At 36.5% G+C, this 22,708-nt stretch overlaps 1 protein-coding gene across 1 annotated transcript in view; it reads left to right on the top strand.

The window, feature by feature from the left end:
* The window catches only part of plgrkt (plasminogen receptor, C-terminal lysine transmembrane protein), a 60,996-nt gene that overhangs the window by 4,382 nt on the left and 33,906 nt on the right, over positions 1-22,708 (top strand). The window contains exon 2 of the mRNA XM_039759558.1: positions 5,606-5,693. Within this exon, the coding sequence (XP_039615492.1) occupies positions 5,613-5,693 (81 nt within the window). The 5' untranslated portion in view covers positions 5,606-5,612. The remainder of the gene's footprint in view (positions 1-5,605; positions 5,694-22,708) is intronic.

Here is a 22,708-nt window from a genome sequence, read left to right as displayed (position 1 = left end):
AACATTTTAATAATGTATTTTTAAATGAAATGTGTCAACGATACTCTGGCTTTGTAAGTCCAGAGTTTTTAAGAATGCTGCTATGTGACATGTCGTTTGGCTGTAGGTTTATAAGCGATAGCAACTGGTTTATGGTTTTACAAGTGCTGAAACTCCCTTCTGGGTGCAAGTTGTTGTGCATACACTTCGCTGCAACCCTCCTGCTTCAGAGTGCCAAGCTGCTGTTTCTAAGTGCAAAGTTATGTAAGTACACATCAGAAGTATAAAGTTAGTTTTATGAGATCCAAAATCTCAGAAAGAAGAGATATTTTATGAGGCCAAGAAGATGAGGGGGCAGACAAAGGATTATGAGCCCTTCGGACACATGACCACTCCACACTTAGATTAGCTTTATAAGGTTTGTAAAGAGACGATCAAGGGTCTTGCACCATCATCATGATTCAGATACATATGCGGTGCAGCAGAGTTTCAGAGACCAACCAGCAGTGCAAGAATAATGCTGTCTGAGAGGCATCTAGCATTATAAAGTTAAATGATGTTGATGGGCGGCACGGTGAAGCAGTGGTGGCTGCTGCCTCACAGTTAGGAGACCCGGGTTCGCTTCCCGGGTCCTCCCTGCGTGGAGTTTGCATGTTCTCCCCGTGTCTGCGTGGGTTTCCTCCGGGTGCTCCGGTTTCCTCCCACAGTCCAAAGACATGCAGGTTAGGTGCACTGGTGATCCTAAATTGTGCTTGGTGTGTGTGTGTGTGTGTGCCCTGCGGCAGGCTGGCACCCTGCCGACGGTTTGTTTCCTGCCTTGCGCCCTGTGTTGGCTGGGATTGGCTCCAAAAGACCCCCGTGACCCTGTAGTTAGGATATAGCGGGTTGGATAATGGATGGAAGGATGATGTTGATTGCCTCATCTTGATTTTCTTTCACTTTAGCTTAAAAGAATTTTTAATATAATCATTTTGGACATTTTCATATTAAACTGAATTAACTGCCTGCTTCGTTATCTTGTGTTGCTATTTAATTGACTAAGTGCATTAGTTAGGTCAGCAGGTGAGGAAGAGGATGGCCCACTTTCTACACAGTAGCATGATGTAGAGAATAAAGTGCAGATTATGTAGAAATGATACAGTAGCATGATATAGAATAAAACATGGGCCATCTACCCCAAGTGCTGTTAAAGGTCAGAGTAAGAGAGAGTTGTCTGTCTATTTAGTCTACTGCCAAGGACTAAGTGCATTAATTACTGTAAGTCAGTGGGTGAGGCGGACATTATAATAGAATAGATACTGTAGCAAGATACAGAATACATTGTGGGCTGTATATCCAAAATGCTGTTAAGATCTGAGTAAAGGAGAATTAGACATTAAACTGTGGGTTTGGATTAAAATAATTCGTCACAGATAAGAGAAGATAAATGTTTTTAGGAGAGGTGTCCCAGAACCCTTTCTGATAAAATGTGGACTGGTAATGAATTGACAGTAACAAACTTGTGATGTTCTTAGACTTACTGAATTTGCCAGGCAATATATATACTGTGTATCTTTTACCACTGTGTTGAGAAAACTCAGAACTTGTATATTCTCTTTTCATTTTACAAAATAACATTCATGATTTTTTTTACTGATATAATTCACTAAAATCTTAACATTTTTCCCATTCCATTTCCAAATTCACTTAATTCAATTAATGTCTCTGTAGGGGCTGTACCCAAGCTTATAATTATGGTTGCCACAGCCTGTCACCCATATTGCATTTAAAATTTGTTTTATAATTTACAATATAGTAATCATTTTTTTATATATAATTTATTTTATATTTATAATTATTTTTTATTCATAATTTGTTTTTCTTGCTTGTAGCACTTTGAACTTCTCAACATTTTACTACATTTAAAGTGTTCAGGCATTGTTTAAGATTGTGGATGGCTCTTTCTTTTTTTTTTTTTTCTGTCCCTCCAGTCTGTAGGTTTCACATGTTTACTCACGGGTCATTAGTGTAAATTAGAAAGAGTAGCAGTCCAAGCACAGGCCCAGAGAAACACCACTGGTTACCTCATTCAGTGTAGAGCATTCTCCTCTTTATCTCTGCTGTTCACCTTCAAACGATTAACGGACTTGAAATACAACACATTTGAGTAATTAGAAAGTACAAGTAAGTAAACAGTAGCGTTGGAAAGTGTATTATTATAGTTGTTCCCAAGGCTAGAAGAAAACACACAAACAGAACTCAAGTGCTTGACAGTTGATTGGATTTGTACAGATGCAGATATTCAGAATGAGAGCACAGGGGCGTAACGTTTAAGCAGTCCCAGAATGTTTTGTAAAGAGATGGGTCTTCAAGGGGTGCCTGAATATCAGCAGACTGGAGCAGTTTGAATGGTAATGGGAATCTCATTCCGTAGTCTTGAAGAAAGACCATAAGACATTTGCATGCTGCTCTGTTATCAGTACTCATGTGATGGGATGATCTGCCTGACAACTCCCTTTAAGTGAAAGCCTAAGCAGACGCTGAGTGCAGGAGGTTGATGGCTCAATGCACCAAGCAGTAAGCAGTGCCAGGTTTTAATTATGGTCAGCTCTCAGGAGTAAAAGATGGGAGCAGGTGACTGGGAAAAAGTTAAACATGAATTAATTGCTCAAAAAGGGCAATATAAAACTAGGTATTTGTTGTCAGTTCAGATATTTTTTAGCCAGAAGCAGAAGAGTGAAAGGGTCTTCACAAATCATGTGATATCACCTTTAACTTGAAAACCCATTGTAATGAACACCTAAATGCCGACAGGTGTTTAAAGTTATAGTTGCATCTGGATAAGCCATGAGATAGGTATTTGGTCCCAGGGGGGATTTGGCTTTTTACAGAAGGTCTTTAAATAAATAATTATATAAATAGGTGCATGTGTAAGTAAGTAAATAAATAAATAAATATACACACACTGCAGAATGACTATAAAGCAAGAAAATTAAAAGAAAGACTTGGCAATCACGGTCACAGTGAGGCATTATGCAGACGCATTGTTGGTGGTATAAAGGAGCCCCAGTAGTATTTCTTGACACAATTCTGCTGAACAATTTATTGGCTGAAAGTCCACAGTATTAGTGTGTCAGAGAGAGAATGTGCAACATTGTTCATAATGGCACTCAGTTTTATTTTAATTCTCTCCTTTGCTATGACCTCCAGGGGGTCCAGAGTGTGTCCTATAACTGAGCTTGCCCTTCTAATTAGCTTGTTGATTCGGTGGGCCTCCCTGGAAGTGAGGTTACCAGACCAGCACTCCACAGAGTAGAAAATTGCACTGGTCATCACAGAGTTATAGAAGATGTGTATATCACATCCCACATTTAAGGAACACTAAGGGAAAAAAAGCCTTTCTTATATACATTAGTTCCTCTGTCTTCCAAGAGCAGTCCAACCTATCATTAATGTGGACCCCCAAGTACTTGTAGGAGTGGACGACCTTTGCATCCTATTCCTTGAATTCGACCAGATACAGAAGCTCTTTGGTGTGACGAAAGGTTTTGCTGATGTTAAGGTGCAGACAATTCTTTTTGCACCAAGCAACGAACTTCTCCACCTAACTCCTCTACTCTCTCTCATCCCTTTATCAATACAACCCATAAGTTTAGAATCATCTGAGAATTTCTGCAAGTGACATGACTTGGTTTTATATTTGTAGCCTGAGGTGTGCCTAGAATGAAGAGACAAAGAGACAGAACTGTTCCTTGTGGTGCTCCAGTGTTGTTCATATCTGTATCAGAAATGCAGTCCTTAAGTCTCACAAACTGCTGTCTGCTCAATTTGTAGGAGCAGACTGAAAGAAAAATGGTGGACAAGCCAGAAATAAAATAAAAAAAATAGATGTTAGAACCAAGCCCCAAAACAAAAAAGGTTGGGCATAGTCAAACAGCCAAAAATTAACATATTCATGAGTGCACCTTTTAGCTTCCACTAACACTGAAGAAGAGGTTGGAAGTTTTAGTAATAACCAGTATCAAACATAGCAATTTTAAACAAATTGACCGCTGCCATGTGAAAATTCATAGAAATTGGTGGCGACCATACCAAAAAAACATATTACAAAATGACATCAATAAAAATATAAATATACCAAAAAGAGGCATAAAAAATCCAAAAATGGAGCAAATAAGCTCATGGATGTCTACAACACTTTATACATAGTAGTAAGCTTTCATAAGGTTTTATCACTATCCATTCAGCATGTCAAACATAACACCATGGAATTATAGCTTCTTATTTATGTATACTGCGTAACATTCCACCATTTTCAGATATCTAGACAAAGTTCACAGTGTTAAGTCACTTTTTCTATTATGTCTTTTAAAGTAAGATTTAGTCATTTTGAGTATTACAATTTTTTATGAATCTTCACTGACCCTTGGTGCTAAATATTTGTAACTTAACCACAACGAAAGAGCAAAATGAGAATTGTAAGAAGGGAGGTTGCTTACATTTCCAGTACCTGCATACCACTCAGTAATTTTACTAGTGAGAGTCTGTGCTATATGCCAAGAATAAAAGATTACTTCATTTTTTGTCTCAGATAAAGTCAAGTTTATTTATTTTAACTACACCTTTTGTTCATAGATCTTATCATTTGTTACCGCGAAGCACAATATGAGCAGTGACTATTAATGTGAATAAACCAGGGTCACATAATTAGTCAGTGATGGTAATTTGCTCGAAATACTATATTGATAAAGAACAAAATATTAGAAGGAGGAAGTAAAGACTTAATGTTGGATAAAAACGATTAATAAAGGGCTCCATCAAATATGATCTATGAGTGTATTAATTAGTAGTGATGGATTGAGAGCTTTCTTGCTCTTTTTCTTGGAGAGAAGGCTAGAGATTTACATTTAATGGATTTAAGTAGAAAAAACTGAATTTTATGAGTATGAAATTTGGTTGCCATGTTTTTCTAATGTGTACTGTTGTCATCCCACATGGTATGAGCTACAAGTTCAGTCCCATCTTTGTGGCATTTACACATTTATCTCAGGGACTCAGTTTTACTCCCTTTTTCTGTAGATATACTGCCAGGTGGAGAGACATATCATATCAGTTTAGACGAGTTAGTATGTTTGTGTATTTTCGCTTGTTAGATGCCACTTCTTAAAGCCTCCTGATGAAAATGACCAGAGTCTAGAAAATGTAACAATTTATTTTATATGGAGCCTTTTCACAGTAAATACATCTCCAAAATTATAGTATGACTTTTCTTATATTTGTGTCACAATGTCAGATGGGTTAAGTGATGTGCTTTATGCTACACAATGAGTCACTAGTGGAAATAGGTTGTCTATTGTACAGTATAAGCCAAAAGAATTATATATTTTATTCAGCGAACTTTGTAATGTAATGTTAACTTATAGCTTATTATCTGTATTATGAGAAATGTTTACCTTTATCCTTAGTATTATTTGGGCATTCTCATAAAAAAAAATCATGTATGTTAACAAAGAGTTGGAATGTTAGTCTGAATGTCAAATTAGGAAAGATGTGATAAAATACAATAGATATTAATAACATACAAGTTGACACTTTAATATACTTAAACTGTCAAAGTAATAAGATTTTTTGTAACTTTTCTTAATAGAAAAAATATGGGCTTTTTAATGTCTAAATCCCTGGATGAAAATATGAAAAAACAACAAGAATTTATGCTACTTAATTCCCGACTACAGGTAGGACTACTTTGATTACTAACTTGTTTCCCATCCATGCACTTAGGGTATTCTTTCTTTTCTGCATCCTTATGTAAGTGTAGTCTTCAGATTGGAAACTGTGTCATGTAGAGCTGTTGTCACCTGTACGTAAGCAGAGCTTGAAATTTTGATTAGGGTAATGCAATGCTGATGCATTTCTTAAGTCATTGATTAAATATCTATTTGCTGTACAGAAGGAGAGGTGTAGGTGCTGGCTGGGTCATGGTGAACCACTTAAGGTGAAAGAACAGTGGGCCTTGGGGGAGTGCCACATATCTATATGAGAATTAGAGGCAAAGCATCTGGGCATTTAAGTCCTGTCTCAGTACATACAGTTGTCCTTGAAAGTTTGTGAACCCTTTACAATTTTCTATATTTCTGCATAAATATGATCTAAAACATCTTCGGATTTTCACTCAAGTCCTAAAAGTAGATAAAGAGAAACTAAACAAATGAGACAAAAATATTATACTTGGTCATTTATTTATTGAGGAAAGTAATCGAATATTACATATTTGTGAGTGGCAAAAGTATGTGAACCTCACGGATTAGCAGTTAGTTTGAAGGTGAAATTCGAGTCAGGTGTTTTCAATCAATGGGATGACAATCAGGTGTGATTGAGCACCCTGTCTTATTTAAAGAACAGGGATCTATCAAAGTCTGCTCTTCACAACACGTTTGTGGAAGTGTATCATGGCACGAACAAAGGAGATTTCTGAGGACCTCAGAAAAAGAGTTGTTGATGCTCATCAGGCTGAAAAAGGTTACAAAACCATCTGTAAAGAGTTTGGACTCCACCAATCCACAGTCAGACAGATTGTGTACAAATGGAGGAAATTCAAGACCATTGTTACCCTCCCCAGGAGTGGTCGACCAACAAAGATCACTTCAAGAGCAAGGCGTGTAATAGTCGGCGAGGTCACAAAGGACCCCAGGGTAACTTCTAAGCAACTGAAGGCCTCCCTCACATTGGCTAATGTTCATGTTCATGAGTCCACCATCAGAACACTGAACAACAATGGTGTGCATGACAGGGTTGTAAGGAGAAAGCCACTGCTCTCCAAAAAAAACATTGCTGCTCGCCTGCAGTTTGCTAAAGATCACGTGGACAAACCAGAAGACTATTGGAAAAATGCTTTGTGGACAGATGAGACCAAAATAGAACTTTTTGGTTTAAATAAAAGCGTTCTGTTTGGAGAAAGGAAAACACTGCATTCCAGCATAAAAACCTTATCTTATCTGTGAAACATGGTGGTAGGAGTATCGTGGTTTGGACCTGTTTTGCTGCATTTGGGCCAGGACGGCTTGCCTTCATTGATGGAACAATGAATTCTGAATTATATCCGAGGATTGTAAAGGAAAATGTCAGGACATCTGTCCATGAACTGAATCTCAAGAGAAGGTGGGTCATGCAGCAAGACAACGACTCTAAGCACACAAGTCGTTCTACCAAAGAATGGTTAAAGAAGAATAAAGTTAATGTTTTGGAATGGCCAAGTCAAAGTCCTGACCTTAATCCAATTGAAATGTTATGGAAGGACCTGAAGCGAGCAGTTAATGTGAGGAAACCCACCAACATCCCAGAGTTGAAGCTGTTCTGTACAGAGGAATGGGCTAAAATTCCTCCAAGCCGGTGTGCAAGAATGATCAAAAGTTACCAGAAACGTTTAGTTGCAGTTATTGCTGCAAAGGGGAGTCACACCAGATACTGAAAGCAAAGGTTCACATACTTTTACACTTTCACAAACGTGTTGTGAAGAGCAGACTTTGATAGATCCCTGTTCTTTAAATAACACAGGGTGCCCACTCACACCTGATTGTCATCCCATTGATTGAAAACACCCGACTCGAATTTCACCTCCAAACTAACTGCTAATCCAAGAGTTTCACATACGTTTGCCACTCACAAATATGTAATATTTGATCATTTTCCTCAATAAATAAATGACCAAGTATAATATTTTTGTCTCATTTATAAAACTGGTTTCTCTTTATTTACTTTTAGGACTTGAGTGAAAATCTGATGATGTTTTAGGTCATATTTATGCAGAAATATAGAAAATGCTAAAGGGTTCACAAACTTTCAAGGACAACTGTATAATAATATATCAGCACTTCATGCGTAGAAAGTGCTATGTAACGAAAATGGTAGACCCACTTTTGGCCTTTTCTGTTTGGTTAATGTGAAAAGATTTGATAGTCTGTTCTTACCGGAAATGCTTACTCTTTCTGTTAAACTTGCAGATTCAGAATAATAAGTACAGTGTGGTATGATTTTCATTAATTGCTTCTTACATCGCTCCTGGATAACCATCTTTTGCATTAGCTTCTCTGCAAAAACAAACTAATTTAGAAAATATCTCATCCATAATTATTCATAGCCAGTACAATTAGGTAAATGAATAGAATTCATTAGAACATCCCCAAGGTTTGGGGGAAGCTACAGGATCTACAAATTGTGTTTTATCAAATGTTTTAATATTGCTAATGTTATCCAGGACCCCAACTTTTCATGAGCTGCCATTGGGTAATCAGCATATATTACTTATTACAAGTTTTAATCAGTTTCTAAATAATGCTACATTCTACCACCAATCCCCTTACTGTCTTTTCTGTAAATAGGAGAGATATGAGCAAGCAAGGAATGTGAAAAACCCTTCCTGTCATGGTTGTGCAAGGGCTTCACCCTTCATTTTTGTTTTGTCCTTTTTGAGTTTTGTTTCTGTTAAATTGATTTTTCATTGCTAATTATCTTCTTTTTTCTTCATTCTGTTTGCATTATTAATTTCAGTTTGTGTTCTGTTACTTGTGTAATTTTTGTTTATAGTTAGGTTTAAGGGTGAGATTCCTGATTGATTAAGTTAGCCTTGGTCAGCCTTGGTTGAAGTACCTAAGTACAATACTGACAAAGAGGTGTATCCAATAGGGGTAAATTCCACGACTATGGAATAAAAGCAAGATGGTGGTTTTCAGCTATAGTAAAGGTAAATGTGAATGATAAGTGTTACTTTTAAACACCACACAGTTACCTTACAGATACTTTAATCAAAAGTCTTAAAGATGTGACTTTCTTTAAAAAGAGTTTTTAATTTCGTACAGGCTAATGTACCACACTCATCCCTTATCTTTGCTTTTTGGAGCTGAAATGGTGATTGGATATAAACATGTTATGCGTCATTCTGACGTAAATTGGTTAACAAGAAGACACAGTAAAACACAAATATACCCAGAAATAAATTTTAACAATTCCTGAAGCAACATATTTCTGTCTTGGCAAAATAACTGATGGATGTACTCATTCCCCATCTGACTTATTTGGCTGACATTTTCAGTGAAATCAGTGACCTGAAAACACCACTTCAGGGGCAAGGTGGACAAGCTCAAAGGCAACATAGTTCTCAAAGGAAATGTCAGTATTTGGTGGGGGGAAAAAAGAATGAGTAAGCATGAGAGATTTATTTTTGTCATGGGTATGTTGCATATCTATTAACATGTATCTTCAGTACACCTCATTGATGTATTTTAATGCTTTGTTATCAGTTTCATTGTTCTAGTCAGGAAAACATTTGTATCCAATGTTACATATACCCTGCTGTTTTTTTTTCTAAGACTATGTGAAGGGCCTTTCCCATGCTCAAGGCGCTATATAAATAAAATGTATTATTATTATTATTATTTCATCAAAAAAAAAGTGTTGTCATTGCTTTCCAGCTATGCAAACCAAGCATCTCCAGGCTTGTTTCTAGAAAGTTCTTGATAATTCATTGATTTCAGATTTTTCTCTACTCTATGTCATGGTTAAACTGAAGTTCCACTCTGAATGTATTTTTTATTATTTATTTATTTATTTATTTACCTTTCTTGCTTTTTTTAAATTTTATTTAGCTTATTAATTGTTGCTATTTTAAAGAATCTAACCTAAGGTGGCAGAGCCTCTCATTATTGCTGATTCCCCAGATGTGATTCCTGTCATAACAGCCAAATAGTTTAAGTTTTGTTTAGAATTGATTGTTCCCAATGTTAAAGTCTTGCTTTCCTGGTCTTTTTTATTAGATTTTTCTATTATCATTAGTGATTTTTGGAATAAGATTAACTTTTCGTTTTCCTTTTAAGTTACTCATTCAAGTATTTGATTATTGCATTCTATTTTTATTATTTAGAGTTTAGTGCTGGCCTATTGAAATGACGTCCTGCAGGTAGTATGTGACCCAGAAGCAACCTCCGAGTGGCCCAGCCCATGGTCTTGTCTGAAATGCAGAGATAAACTGATAAAACCACATTTCATGAGCCTTTAGAAATTCCTACATAAATTCCTACAATAGTACAGACCATGAATGCAACATTCAACCCACAATGCACCGTGTTGTTTTGTGTCTAGAAGTGGTAGGAGTAGTCTATGAAACAGTGATGTCCTGTCGAATAAGACACACAGGAGCTGGAATGGTCCTGTGACAGATCTATGCTGTTAAGTTTTATCATCACTAAACTGCTATTATTTTTAGGAAGAGAAAATGGGAATATATTCAGTGAAATTCTTAGTTGTTAGCCTTCCTTTTTAGCATCTTAAATCCATGAATATGGAATTCTAGTCCTAGTAGCCAACTATAGATCAAAACAAAGATAACCAAAAGCTTAACTTGTCAGCTGTAAAAAACTGTCACTTTCATCCCAGTAAGATTTCCTTCCATGCATAGCAAGTTATTTTTATTTACAGCACTGAATTACATGTTGAAAAATAATATGGAGCCTTCATACTGCATAAGTTTAAAAATGTTTCCTCACGTCATTTACTATGGGAGGTAGTAAAAATATTGCAGGTGGTCACAGGGAGAAAAGAAATTGGTAACCACATGCTTAAGTTATAGTGGACAGGGTACTTGGACAATTTTGAAAATGTCTTAGTCTTTGAAAAAAAAAAAAAAAGTTTGAATATTTGAAGTGAAAATTAACAGCTATCCTTGAGTGTTGTTTCCATTCCTATACTGTAGAGAACTGTTCCATTATACTGTATATGTTACATTATATATATACAGTACTATACTAGCCGAAGCCCGCTGTAGCATACGGCGGTGTTAGAAAAGGAATGGAAAACGGTGAGAAAGGAATTCAGTATAACAAAGGCTTAGGAAACCACTGTCTCAGTATAACGAAAATAGCAAGGAGCGAAACCAATGCCAATGGTCAAGAAAGTACCTTCCTGTAGCAGGCTATGGAAAACATAGACACATATAGATAGACGCCGAATTCACTGTGTTGCCCAGTCGACACGATAAGTCAGTGTGTCCGCCCTATTGCAAGTGGTAAAAGTGCCATTTAAACTAATACAGGTAGATGTGGAAACCGGGTTTTCTGATGAAAAAACAATAACGTTTTAAACAGTGTCGTTTACATACAACAAATTTTGGCGAATTGTTTACATGCAATTATTTATATCCATTTATACACTAAATACGTGCATATCCCATGGTCTTAGAGTTGGTGGGTGGGCTCTCTGTCTTGCTTGCCCTTAGTTAGAGTTGGCGGGCGGGGCTCTGTCTTGTATGCGGTGTAAAGTCAACGTGGCTCAGATGTGCATGTGGACTTTTGCACAGACGAAAGCGAATGAGGCTGTGTTTGGTGAGTTGTTGTGTGCCTCGAGAGCGACGCTGGACTCGGGAGGACAGTTACAGTTGGCGTGCGTGGCTCTGTCGTGCGTATCCCATGACGCGGTAGGAGGGTTAGAGTTGGTGGGCGGGGCTCTGTCAAGCGTATCCCATGGTCTTAGAGTTGGCGGGCGGGGCCCTGTCTTGCTTGCGCTCAGTGTCTTGCGTGCCCTTAGTGAATTATATATATATATATAGATAGATAGACCGGCAGCCACCCGGTTAATGCGGTTTCCTGGCTGCAAAAGCAAATGATTCATGTAAGACAAGTTTACACGACAGAGTTCAAAACAGAACTGCCTCCCAGAGCAAAGGCGGGAGGCTTTATAGGACGTGGGGCGGAAGTGACGTCGTCCTAGGGCCCGGGGCCGGAAGTGATGTTGTCCTCGGGGCTGCGACTGGAAATGATGTGTCCCACTTCGAGGTGGTGGCTCCTGGTGGGATTTCCTGGGAAAGACCTGTAGGGAACTTACAGTAGAAAGAGTGTCAGCATACCCCGCCCCCCCCGGGCAGATGTATAATCAGTCCTCTCTAAGCCCTTCAGCTGCCTCCTATACACACGTGTGTGACAATATATGTTATCTATATATAAATAGTATTTGTCTGGGATTGGCTCCAGCAGACCCCCATGACCCTGTATTCGGATTCAGCGGGTTAGAAAATGGATGGATGGATAAATAGTATCATGATGATGGTGTAATAATATTATAATTAAAAATATATACTTACTGTATAAGAAAAATATAAACTCATTGAGAAAAAATACCAATTCTTATATTTACTGTAAATTAAAATGAGTATAGATAAAATCTAAGAAATTCTGGCCTGCTGGTCTTATGAAATACTTGTGTACAGCAGATGACCGAGTTAAAAGGATACTCTTGCTTGAGATGGAATGGGGCTGAGTCATGCTGAAAAAGGACTGGTATGAAAGAGGGAGCTGACTTATTTCATTGGTCCACTATGTATATCAAGGAATCTAGGCTAAGATAAAGACAGAGTTAACAAAGAAGCTTCGTCTCTCTTCGTTTTCCAATCTGAGAAGAGACGACATCATTGCTCCCTCCATTCAGGGAGGCCATGCAGTAGCAAAGACCAAGACAGAACCACTTATAGTTCAAGCAAGATAAACGTATTTATTGCCGACACTCACATTTGTATTCGGCTTATGTTATGGCCATTTTATCATATGAAATGAATAAATGTGTAACTTTCTCTCCTGCCAGTTCTCATATGCTTTATTGCTGCCAGAGGTCATAGATATAAAAGGTGATGTAACATGTGAGGGCTATAGCATTTGAAGTTTTGAACTACAGTAGCAGTCAACCCTGACTGAGTGGTAAAAGGTACCACTGGTATTTGCATCATTCTTTTAATGCCTGCATAGTAAAGGTAAACAAGTTCACCCTAAAGCCCTACTGTGACAAAACAAAAGACATGAAATTGGGATGTTAATGTATTATTGTTTCATAAACTGACTCCAATAATAAAAGTAGAATATAGCACAAATATTGCATTCCTGTCATTCAGTATGCTTCTGTTTGAGAATGTCACATCTCATTTACAATACTCCTTCCTGTAGTCTTGTCTTTTTTCTGACTCTTTAGTCATCCTACATCTAGATGGTCTTATCTGCTTCCTCCTTGATTATTCCTATTTTTCCACTGTTCTTTAAACCACATTTAGTGAAAGTGCAAAAACATTAACACCTCCACAACTGACTTGAAATGCAGTATTTCTGTGCGGTGTTTATAGAGTTTGAAAGAAATATTGACAATATGTAGCATGGCATCAGGACAGTACACAAGATACAAAAATACACCATGACATGATAATTAAGTCAAAGAGTTTTACTTGCCTAACAATAATGAGGAATTATTAATAATAGATGCATATTGCTCAAGGCTGGTAAAATCAAAACATTGAGATGAAATTAAAGCCATCCCGTGTGACCAACATGTATTTGGAGCTTGTATCACATAATGTGCTCTTTATTAACCAGCTTTCATTTGGTGTGCACAGAGTTATTTCAAAAACAAAATGAGATAGGTGAAGAAATAATGTGTAACATATGAAAAGAACTTGCGTATCTAGAAGCCCAATGAACATAGCAATTACATGTGTCATCTTCATGAAATTGAGTTGAGATTTCAAAATTAAAGTAGTTACCATAAAATTGTTTTTTGTAAACATGACCATGTTGAATGTAGTGATTTTTATTGATCTAAGTTAAATGTCCTTGTGTTAGGCAGTCTTGGTTCTCTGGGCCCCACTGTAGGAACAAGTGTTTGGTATGTCTTTACATTTACACAAACTCTTTTAATTTAGATTTCTTACCTTTCACCTTGTAAAATATTTGACAGAGTAAGATTTGTTTGTTTTATTCAAAATTTTAGCACACATTCATGCAGCTTTATTATTTTTTAGATCACATTGCTGTATTTAGTCTTGTCTGTTTAGTTTTTACTGCAGTGGGCTGGCACCCTGCCCGGGGCTTGTTTCCTGCCTTGCGCCCTGTGTTGGCTGGGATTGGCTCCAGCAGACCCCCCGTGACCCTGTAGTTAGAATATAGCGGGTTGGATAATGGATGGATGGATCGATGTTTAGTTTTTCATAAAATCTACTGGTTTTTTCACTTGAACAAAATTTTTGCTGATTTCTAAATTTGTACTTAGAAACATTTTTTTTTCAGAATGTGGTATGGGTTCATTATAAAAAAATAAATTGCATTTGTAGTTCTACATATCATAATTCATACCTCTTTTTAGTTAGAATTTGGCAAATATTTTTAACAGAATGCCAAAACAAAGTCAAACAGAAAAGATTAATCATTGTTTAAAGTGTAGTTTGGTCAAAAAACAATTGTTTCTTTATCATTATGAGACCCAGATTCTTCATAGAAGATATTAGAGTAGTTTCATAAAGCATATGTAACAAACTCAGATTGATTGCCTGGGATCATTTAGCTAGTCAGACATGGATTTTTTTTTCCTGAGATGTCCATTTTAAAAGAATTTCAATACACTTCACAGGTTTCAGCTCTTCTTATAAGGCACAGAGACAAGAAGCAGGGCAGAAAGCCTGATGATTCATTTACTGTTCCGTACTGTAGTGTTCTTTGTTACTTTATTTGTTTCTGCATTCCTAATGCCTTTCTTTTAATGTTTAATTTGTTTTTGTAGATATTGACTGCATTTTCTGTAATGTTTTTGTTTGTTGCCTTTTATGTTGCTTCTTGTAAGTGATCACAACAATATAACATTCTGCATTGTTCCTTCCTGGTTCACATATTGTTGAAAATAAATTATTGGAAAAATATTTTTTTTATTTTAAATTAACATGTTATTAGAGGCAACAAAATATAAGATAGAAAGCCACAATTATAAGTAACAGTTGTAAAATGTGCAATGAGATGGTAGACCATTAAAACAGCAATGAAATAAACAGAAAAATAAAGTTTGAATATTCATAACTGTCAAAAAATAGTGGATAGACGTAATTCTTTGTTTTGTGACGTCCTCACAAGTAAATATGAGTAGGTCATATGATGGAAAATATTAGCAAGTTTCATATCTTGTTATTCAAATTGCAAATTATAGGAGCATTGTGCTAGAAAGATTAAAAAGACGTGTGGGGGGAAAAAGCACAATATCCATGACTGAATGAGTTTAGCACTCAATTCCTAAAAAACACTGGAGACCACAAAGGTTTAAGAACTATTTTAGCTGTGTTTCTTATAACCTGCACACCAAATTTGCATACCTTTATGAGAAGTGGTCTCACAAGTACATTGTGCAACTTATGCATAACATTTCTTACTCTTGTTAGTTTTGGGTCTCGTTTTATCGATGTACCTTGGGTTCAGAAAGAGGCAATGAGCAGTGATGAGAGACCTTCTAGCTTCTTAAGAACTGTAGACAGGTTAAAGGGACAGAGCACAATGTTGTCTGGTGAATACTAGAATTTAAAGATAACCTCAGCCCAAAAAAACTAACCCAGGAAAATAATTGTCACATCCCACCAAGGACAAGCAAGCTGAGAGCACTCTACCTGTGCCTAACCTGTACCAGTTCCAAACTGAAAAAGAAAAGCTAATTACATTACTAGTTAGAAATTATGTTTAGATTTTGTTTATGCTCTTATTATTACTATTAGCTTTCTGCCTATAATAAAACGTTAGTCATTTTATTAATATGAATATAATTTCCTGTTCTGCTTCATACTTTCCAAGGTGTTCAGGACACATGGCCATGCCAAATAGGCACAACTTGACATTGTTACCAATGATTTTGCAATTGGTATTGAATCTGTGGCTAACCATCGTGTGTGTGTGTGTCATATTCCAGTTAATCACATCATCATACACTCCTAGTTTAATTAATAGAAACGTTATAATCTATTTCTTGATTACTTTAAATGTTTTATGTGAAGTGGTGATAAATGATGTTATTTAATGGACTGAACTATAGTTGAAAATCAATCCTTTTGTCATTAAAGATTGAGTTCTGGCAGATCATTATTACTTGATTAAGATGGTTAAATTCTGAATACTGTACAGTTTTCTTCCACATGTAACAAGTATACTGGAATATTTATTTGCAACCTCCTACTTAAAATATTAACAAAAATAAGACAATGACATATGTATAAAGTATGCTATACACTGAGGAAAGACAGAAATACAGCAACTTCTGGTATGGCTAATGTGCTTTAATAAAAATGACCATCCAAAATCTGGTCACAACAGAACGGGACCAATACATTACTTGGTCAACCTGGGAAATTATTTTAGGACTGCCACCAATACTGTACTGAAACTTCAGGCAGCCACAAAGCCCACATCAGTTACATTTACTTATTTGACTGATGCCTTTATCCAAGATGATTTACAATTGGTTACATTTCTTTTTTTGGTTTTCCAATTGGAGCACAGACAGGACAAGTGAATTGCTCATGGTTACACAGATTCAGTAGTAGGATCTGAACCCACAAACTGAAGTCCAAAGCCTCATCCACTACACCACACTACCTGTCAGTAACAGGACTGTGAGGGACAGGATCCATGCTGCTGGATTAGAGCAATGCAGCCTGACAGACTCCCTCTTCTAACTCCTCCTATTTTTTGTGCCCCTACAGAAGGACAATTCCAGGTCACACAAACAGCTGCTGTTCTCAAAATTGTTCTGGGTAATGCTGGTGTGCAGATGTTGCCTTTTATAAATGGCAAAGTAATGAGAAAAAAATCTTCATAGTAGTTCTTAGGACAAATTGCTCTCATGAGGTAAGCCATGTCCCAGAGGCTACGTATCTAATGCCACCCTTCAGCAACCTACATCAACTTCTTCTTCCAGGAATGAGTTCTTGGAATTTAAAAGATTACATCTCTCCCAACCAACCACATGAAGGTACGCCATTTCATAAACGGAAAGTGCTCATGATCCACAATTTTAGATTGCTAAGCACCTTTATTCACTTTTACTGTCAAAGTCTTGCCAGTAATGGCCAGAAGCATCAGATAAAAAGTAAAAAATAAAGGGAGTAATTTCTCATAAGCACACTGTTTTTCTTGATAACTATTTACTAATATCCTAAGTTGGAAAGCACTTACTGTAAATCAGTTTGCTCTTCAACAAATCAAGGCTTGCTTGTCACAGCCAAACAACCCAAGTATAGTCATTTTTGTCATTTAGTACAAAACGTTTCATAATACAATAGCTAATAAATAATAAGGGGATAAGGCAGCAGTCACTTTATGGCATTTATTCTGAGTTCATGGTTTTAACTCTTTTAAACTTAACTGTCTGTTAACAATAAAATTAAAGCCAACAATGGATCAATCTTTCATCTTCCTAATTAAATAGTTATTTTAATAAGACACTAAGTTTAAAAAGATAAAACTGGAACAACATATTAATCAGTTGATGGGTTTTCAAACAAAATGTAAAACTTTTGTATACTTTAATATAATTAAATAGAGAAAAAAGTCAAAAAATTTATTTACATATGGAATTGCAGGAACTGAGAGTGAGGACTACTGATATCATTAAAATAATCAATGATTAATTGAAAATATCCATCGGTGTAAATGGTCTACTTGTAAAGGAAGGATCTATAGCCTGTACCAGCTGCAGTAATCCAATCTCAAACATTACAGTATATTCGAATGAGCATTTAAGCTTGAGAGAATCTTTGAGGAATGTAGAAGTAACATTTGGAGAAACATGAATATCCTTACTTTTGCAATCCAGGTACTATCAGGTGGTAACACTGCCTGCCAAGTCACTCATAAAATGTGAACAATACATTGTGTGATTGCTTTATCAGGCACAATTACTTAATTGTAAATTGTTGATCATTTTGTCACAGAAGATCTTTTATTTTTCAGGGCAACAAACTCAAAAAAATGGCTAAAGTGTGACAGAGGGATTCTGGCTCATATTTTGACTTGCAAATTTGCCATAACTATCTGTCTCATTTCAATTTACTATGCTTGCTGGGATTGACATCTTTTAACTGAAAGCTTCTGTATTAAGTTAAAATCACTTTCACATTCTTGGACTTTCCCAGTTTTGTTATAAGTGTTATTTGCTTAAAAATCCTTATGCCTGGAAGGGATGCACTTTATTGGCAACAATGTTTAAATATCCTGTGCCACTCGTTTACTACTTGTATCAAAGGAACTACAACATACAACATTACACCACTAACAGCATTTGATTTTTCCGTGACATGAGTGGACTAAATTTAATTTTAATGTCTTTCTCATTACCACACTTGTCCTTTTCTAACTGATCGTTATGGGTAAAAACTGAAGGAAAGTTGACTGTCCTGCTCTCATCATACCTGCCATTCTGCCTCTCACCACGTGCTGCAAAGTCAAATAAATCTTTATTTTTGCCCATTCTTCTTCCAAATTCTACACATGCTGTATACTATACAATTTATTTGTGCCTACTTCTGTGAATTAAATACAACTGTCCATATATGCTATATGATTCTGTTACTGATTCAGTATTTGATTACTGTATGTGTGAAAGGTAGGTGACCTAAGAAAGTTACCAATGTAAATAACGTATTCATGTTTTTTAGGTCTTTCGTACTTCACAGTACTGCTGCATTGCAACAACTCGATGTTTTTTCATTGGACATTTCAATACACTTCAGCAGTAAACTATTTGTTATTGAGAAAGCTGAAACTACAAAGCCTGCCTTTTTAACAAAATACAGAATGGAATAAAATTTCTTAATTATAGCTTTTAAATGAATCATTATCATTTTTATAAAAAACGTCACTTTTTGGGTATTTGTCAGGGCTCAAGCCACAGCAAGACAAGACCATTTCCTGCCTTGACCCTGGCTCTTTAAATAGGTCAGGCAGTTTTATGACATGTAATTATAAATGTCTGATCTGTGACTTGTATGGCCATATTTGTAGATATTATTTTTGAATACTTTGACCATATGCCATGGTTAATATACAATATTTTTTGACTTTTAGTAACCATTTTTAATTGTATACATCTTTTAACAGAGTACTTAAGGCCTTCTTTATTCTACTTCTGAAGCAGGATAGTCCACTCACAAGTGCCATGGTAATAGCTGGTATTACTTTGATCTTAAATTAAAAATCTAGATATCTTTGATTTAGCTACATCTTTGAATTGGTAACCTCTTAAAGTTAATGGAAGTGTTGTTGGGCTTCTAATTACAGTTTCCGGTGGAGATGAATGGCATTATTGCTGCTTTGTAGTGCTGCAGGTTTCATCACGAGATGCTGTGGGCTTTTACCGTACCTATTATATTTGTGCCTGAAAAGATAGAGCTTGAAGTCATTTAATACATTGTGAATTAGTTGCAGGAAACAGGCGGCTACTAAACTTTATAAAATTGGCATTCATTACACTGGAGCATTGTCCAGAAGGCAAGTGCTAATTATTTTTCCAGGGGCCTCCAGGTTATTCAATACAGTGAAAATGACTTTGTTTGTTTTACCAGGTAAACATATTTTTGGATCTCCTGACGCCTGTTCTGGTGAACCTGAGATTAAATTGTTCTGAATATACCCTCCATTTTTGACAGGAAGGAGAGAAACAGTTCAGAGGTAGTCAGGCATTTTTAATTAAATATTGGCTGCAGTTTATTACTTGAACTTTTGTTGCACTTGTTTCAAAAATTCACAAGTAATACAGATTTTACCATTCAGCTCGACTCAAATCTAATACACCTACCGTAGTGTCTGGCAGCTTACCTTGTTTTTTTGGAATATATAGTCGTTTGAAACTGACATGGAGTGCTACCTTAGGACCATAACACTCCTGAGCTTAGTTTAATCTCCTATGAGGAAATTTATGACTGCAACTGCACATATTTTTCTCTTATTTTTGATAACAGTGCTGGTATTTTGAAAGATGCACTGATCAGCCACAACATTCTGACTGGTTAAGTGAATAACATTAATTATCTATTTAAAATGGCATCTGTCAAAGTGTGGGATAAATTAGGCAGCAAGTGCATGTTCAGTTCTTGAAGGTGATGTGTTGGAAGCAGGAAAACTGGGCTAGCGTAAGGATCTGAATGACATTGACAAGGGCTAAAATTTGATAGCAAGATGACTGGGTCAGAGTTTCTTCAATATGGCAGGCAGGTATTTTGTGGTGTTCCTGGTATGCAGTGGTCAGTAATTACCAAAGGTGTTCCAATGAAGGACAACCAGTAGAGCGATGGCAGGGTCATGCAGATTGCTGCGTATGGGGCTTTGTAACTGCAGTCTGGTCGGTGTGCCCATGCTGACCTTTGTCTGTTGCCAAAAGCACCTACAATGGCACGGGAGCTTCAGAACTGGACCATAGAGCAATGGAAGAAGGTGGCCTGGTCTGATGAATCTCGTTTCCTTTTAGATCAAGTGGACGGCTGAGTGCATGTACATTGTTTCCCTGAGGAGGAGTTGGTAGCAGGACTATGTGAGGCAGTGGATACTCTGGGTAATATTTTTGTTGTCCTGGCATTCATGTTACTTTGAAACATACCACCTACCTACAGATTATTGTAGACCACGTACACCATTTAATGGCAATGGTATTCCCTGATGGCAGCAGCTTCTTTCAGTAGGATAATGCATCTTTCTACAATGCAAAAATTATTCAGCAATGGTTTGAGGAACATGACAAAGTTTACAAGGTGCTGACTTGGCCTCCAAATTCACCAATTCTCAATCCGATTGAGCTTGTGTGTAAGGTGCTATAAAAATAAATCCAATCAATGGAGGCACCTTGCAACTTTCAGGACTTGATTTGCAGCTAATGTGTTGGTTCCAGATATCACAGAACAGATTCAGATGCCTCGACAGGTCAGAGCTGCTTTGGCAGCAGGAGGGGGACCTACACAATATGAGGCGGGTGGTTTTAATGTAGTGGCTAATTGGTGTATATATTTTAGGGCTGTTGAAGTTAAATCGTTAACGCTAGCAATTAATTTCATAGGTAAAATGCATTATTTTTCCATAATTGCATTTATTACATGCTTAAAAGGTATCAAAAACAGAACCCAACATTGAAAATGATGACCCTAAAACAGTACTTCTCAAACAGTTTTCTTCTAAAGCCTTCCTAACCCAAAACAATGATCCTCACAGCCCTCTCCCTCAGCAATAAATTAAACTTAAAGAAAAACAAAATTTTATTAAAAATTCTTTGGCTGTGGCTATCAGCCTTGGGTACTGTACATTTTGAAGTAAAATTAATCCCATCTGAATTGGGCATTATACATATTGATTCACGTTTGTACTGAGACTAAGCTCTGCTTTTAGCAAACTGAAAAACTAAAAGGAACTTTCCTCCATGAAAAAGTGAGAGAACCACAGAGAGGAAAAGATGAGACACTTCTAACACAGAATATTAAAGGGTAGCGTGTTCTAGTCTCTTAAGAACTTGAGGCCCTCATATCCCTCAAGGCTATCTCTTTCAGCTCCTAGAGTTTTCAAATCAAACAACTTACTGCACCACCCCACTGTTGGGGTCCTGCATCCCCAGTATGAGAAGCACTGCTTTAAAAAAGACACTCAAATTTCAAAATAGACTTTGAATCATATGTAACTTAAATTAAATGTCTACATATTTTGATTTGGATGCATATGTAACTGTATAATTTTTTATTAATTGAGAATATTTAAAATGTAGGCTTTTTAATATGTCTGATCAAGCCATGCTACTCTTCTTACATTAAAAATATCTGTTAAAAAATAGATATGCATAAGAAAAACTAAAACCCATACACTACCCAAAAAAAACCTACTTGTACTCACTTGTTAAAATCCCCAAATTATATATTAGGGGAGGAGTACGAATTCAGATATATCTTCTTCAGTTGTGCTTAGTAAGAGTTTAGTACATAACAATTTTACATCCAAAAAAGGTAGTATTTCAAAGTATTTCAATTCCTGGAGGTGAAATGGTTTTATTTCAGGTGACTACCTATTGAAGCTCATCGAGAGAATGCCAAGAGTATGCAAAGCAGTAATCAGAGCAAAGGGTGGCTATTTTGAAGAAACTAGAATATAAAACATGTTTTCAGTTATTTCACCTTTTTTTGTTAAGTACATAACTCCACGTGTTCATTCATAGTTTTGATGCCTTCAGTGAGAATCTACCAATGTAAATGGTCATGAAAATAAAGAAAACGCATTGAATGAGGAGGTGTGTCCAAACTTTTGGCTTGTACTGTATGTGTCAATAGTCTACAGTAGTTAAGCATTTATTTTAACAGGTGTACTGTTATACAGAATCATGTAGTGTATCTGCTGATAGATGCAATTAAGATCCAAAATTCTGTTCCTCTTCACAGCATTGACTTTATGTTAGTGGGGTGCTCTGACCAGAAGGTAGAACATTTTGGTGGGCCATGATGTAAAGTTTGGGAACATCTCATCCAAGCTCTTCCTTTAATGATGGCTGATAATGATGGAATGTATGATGTTTGCCTTTGATTTAAAACTCTCCCAGGCAGTTTTCAAAGAACAAAATTGTACTTGTACAAATAGTGTAGGCAGTTTTAAGTATCATAGAATTACAGTGTCCTTGGCTTACCACATAAGAGCAAAACATACGTGATGCCAATGTTAAAAATTGACACTAGGCAGCCAACTCTGCGGCAGACTACAATCCATGAATCTACAACTCAACTTACTGAATGTCCATGAATGAAACAAAATCTAAAGCATTAACTACTGATATTTATTATAAAATGGAACACATCAGACTGCAGATGTCTAAATATATACAGTAGTTGAAGATACAGAGCTGAGAGACATCAGTCAGTGAGGTCTGACAATTTTTACATATTACCTTCACATGAGAC

This window comes from Polypterus senegalus, chromosome 7, assembly GCF_016835505.1.
Source record: "Polypterus senegalus isolate Bchr_013 chromosome 7, ASM1683550v1, whole genome shotgun sequence".
Lineage (NCBI taxonomy): Eukaryota > Metazoa > Chordata > Cladistia > Polypteriformes > Polypteridae > Polypterus > Polypterus senegalus.
This window is presented reverse-complemented; position numbering and strand designations above follow the sequence as displayed.